General features: G+C 36.5%; 1 protein-coding gene across 1 annotated transcript in view; it reads left to right on the plus strand.

Annotated features, from left to right (window-relative positions):
- The window catches only part of LOC104963474 (GTP-binding protein 1-like), a 2,341-nt gene extending 663 nt beyond the window's left edge, over positions 1 to 1,678 (plus strand). The window contains exon 2 of the mRNA XM_010792065.1: positions 1,403 to 1,678. Coding sequence (XP_010790367.1) covers positions 1,403 to 1,634 — 232 coding nt within the window. The 3' untranslated portion in view covers positions 1,635 to 1,678. The remainder of the gene's footprint in view (positions 1 to 1,402) is intronic.
- The last annotated feature ends 199 nt before the right edge of the window (positions 1,679 to 1,877 follow it).

Genomic DNA, 1,877 nt, shown 5'->3' on the forward strand with positions numbered 1-1,877 from the left:
GACAGTCTGTAACACAGTCAGGAGACCTTTACAAACTGCCCCGCCCCCTCGCACACAGACGGGAGAGAGAGATCTCGTCTGGATTGGAAAGCTCGAAAATACATCATAGACGCATGTCGTAGTCTTATTGCATTTTAGAAATGGAGTTGGCTAAACTAAAACTGCCATATAATGTTTATGTAAGCTCGAGCCCTGCTTAAGTGGTGACTTCTTGACCACAGATGGGGGTCTGCAGCTAGCAAGCCACATGAATGTCTGGGAGCAAATTCATTCTATATGCTTCACAAATTTGGCCAGGATCCGTTGAATATTATGAATATTGGGTTTCAGATTAGAAGTTATGTTTCTTAATATCTTTCCTCGTTGTAAAGCACTTTGAATTGCCTTGTGTTGAAAGGTGCTAAATAAATCAACTGGCCTTGCCTTACAAATAAGAGGAAATGCTCTGGCTGAGAATAATGCTGATGGTTTGAAGTCTAAAATGTAGTACCCCATGGCACCTTATATATGTTGACATTTGTTAAGGTGCATGGTTTGTTTTGGATTAGTTTTTGTTGGTGGAAGTGCATTTTGAGAGATGATATAGTTTCAGCACCAGAGTTTATATCGCAGTTCCAATATCAGTTTTATTCTGGTTTGTTTTGTGTTTGTATCTCGTATTTTAAATATATTTATATTATGTTGTGTGAGCTTATCTCTCTGTACAGCACTTTGGTCTGAAGGTTTTAAAGTGCTATATAAATAAAGTTGGATTGGATTATCTGACTTCACTTGTTAATAAAAACATAGATAGAGAAAGCTTTGTTCAACACCTCCGCTCATGTGCAATTAATTTAATTTAATTTAATTTATTTAAATGTATTCACAATTTGTTAACATTAATTTAGGGCTGCTCAATTAATCGCAATTATGATTTTGGCTTGCAACGATTATGAAAAAAAAAATTGAAATAAAACGATTATTTATTTTATTTGTATTTTTTTATTATTTTTTATTGATTTTTCAGTTGAATTATACTTAACGTTTTGTTTTTGTTTTTTTTCAATAAATGTATGTTTTCAAAGTAAATGGACAATGGTTTTTAATAATCGTGATATCAATTATTGACCCAAATAATCGAAATTATGATTTTTGCCATAATCGAGCAGCCCTACATTAATAGCTACTTCAATATTTTCACAAAATGCTAGTTTTTGTTACCATGGTGTACGTATCTGTTATTTAATTGATCTATTGTGTTTTATTATTAATATTGTTAGCCTGCCTGTATTAAATAAGATCTAAGTCTCTTACTCTTTTTACTTTTAATTTGCACTGTACCGTTGTAACGCTGTGAATCTCCCCGTTGCGTGACATGTTTGATATAACCCACTCTTCCTGTTCTCCTCCCTCTGGTCCTCAGGGTGGCGGTGGTGGGGAATGTGGACGCGGGGAAGAGCACTCTGCTGGGGGTTCTGACCCACGGTGAGCTGGACAATGGCCGAGGCTTTGCTCGCCAGAAGCTCTTTAGACACAAACATGAAATGGAGAGTGGCAGGACCAGCAGTGTGGGCAATGATATCCTGGGGTTTGACAAGGAGGGAGAGGTGAGCTTCTGCCACGTTCAGGACGTACTGTGGACACCAGGGGGGTGAAGTGGAGAAAGTTAAATAATAAGTGTTTAAAGGTCACCTATCATACTGTTTTTCATCAATATATACCAGGTCTCAGATATATACAGAGCCTGTCTCTGATTGGCTGAAACACCAAACACATCATGCATTGCAGCATCCCATAATTATTCATTGACTTTGAAAACATCCATTTATTGGAGAAAAAAATGTGAACAGTATGTTTTTAACAGTTTTTTACCCTGAACTTTAAGTATAATTCTCTCT

This window comes from Notothenia coriiceps, unplaced genomic scaffold (assembly GCF_000735185.1).
Source record: "Notothenia coriiceps isolate Sejong01 unplaced genomic scaffold, NC01 NC01_scaffold00036294, whole genome shotgun sequence".
NCBI lineage: Eukaryota > Metazoa > Chordata > Actinopteri > Perciformes > Nototheniidae > Notothenia > Notothenia coriiceps.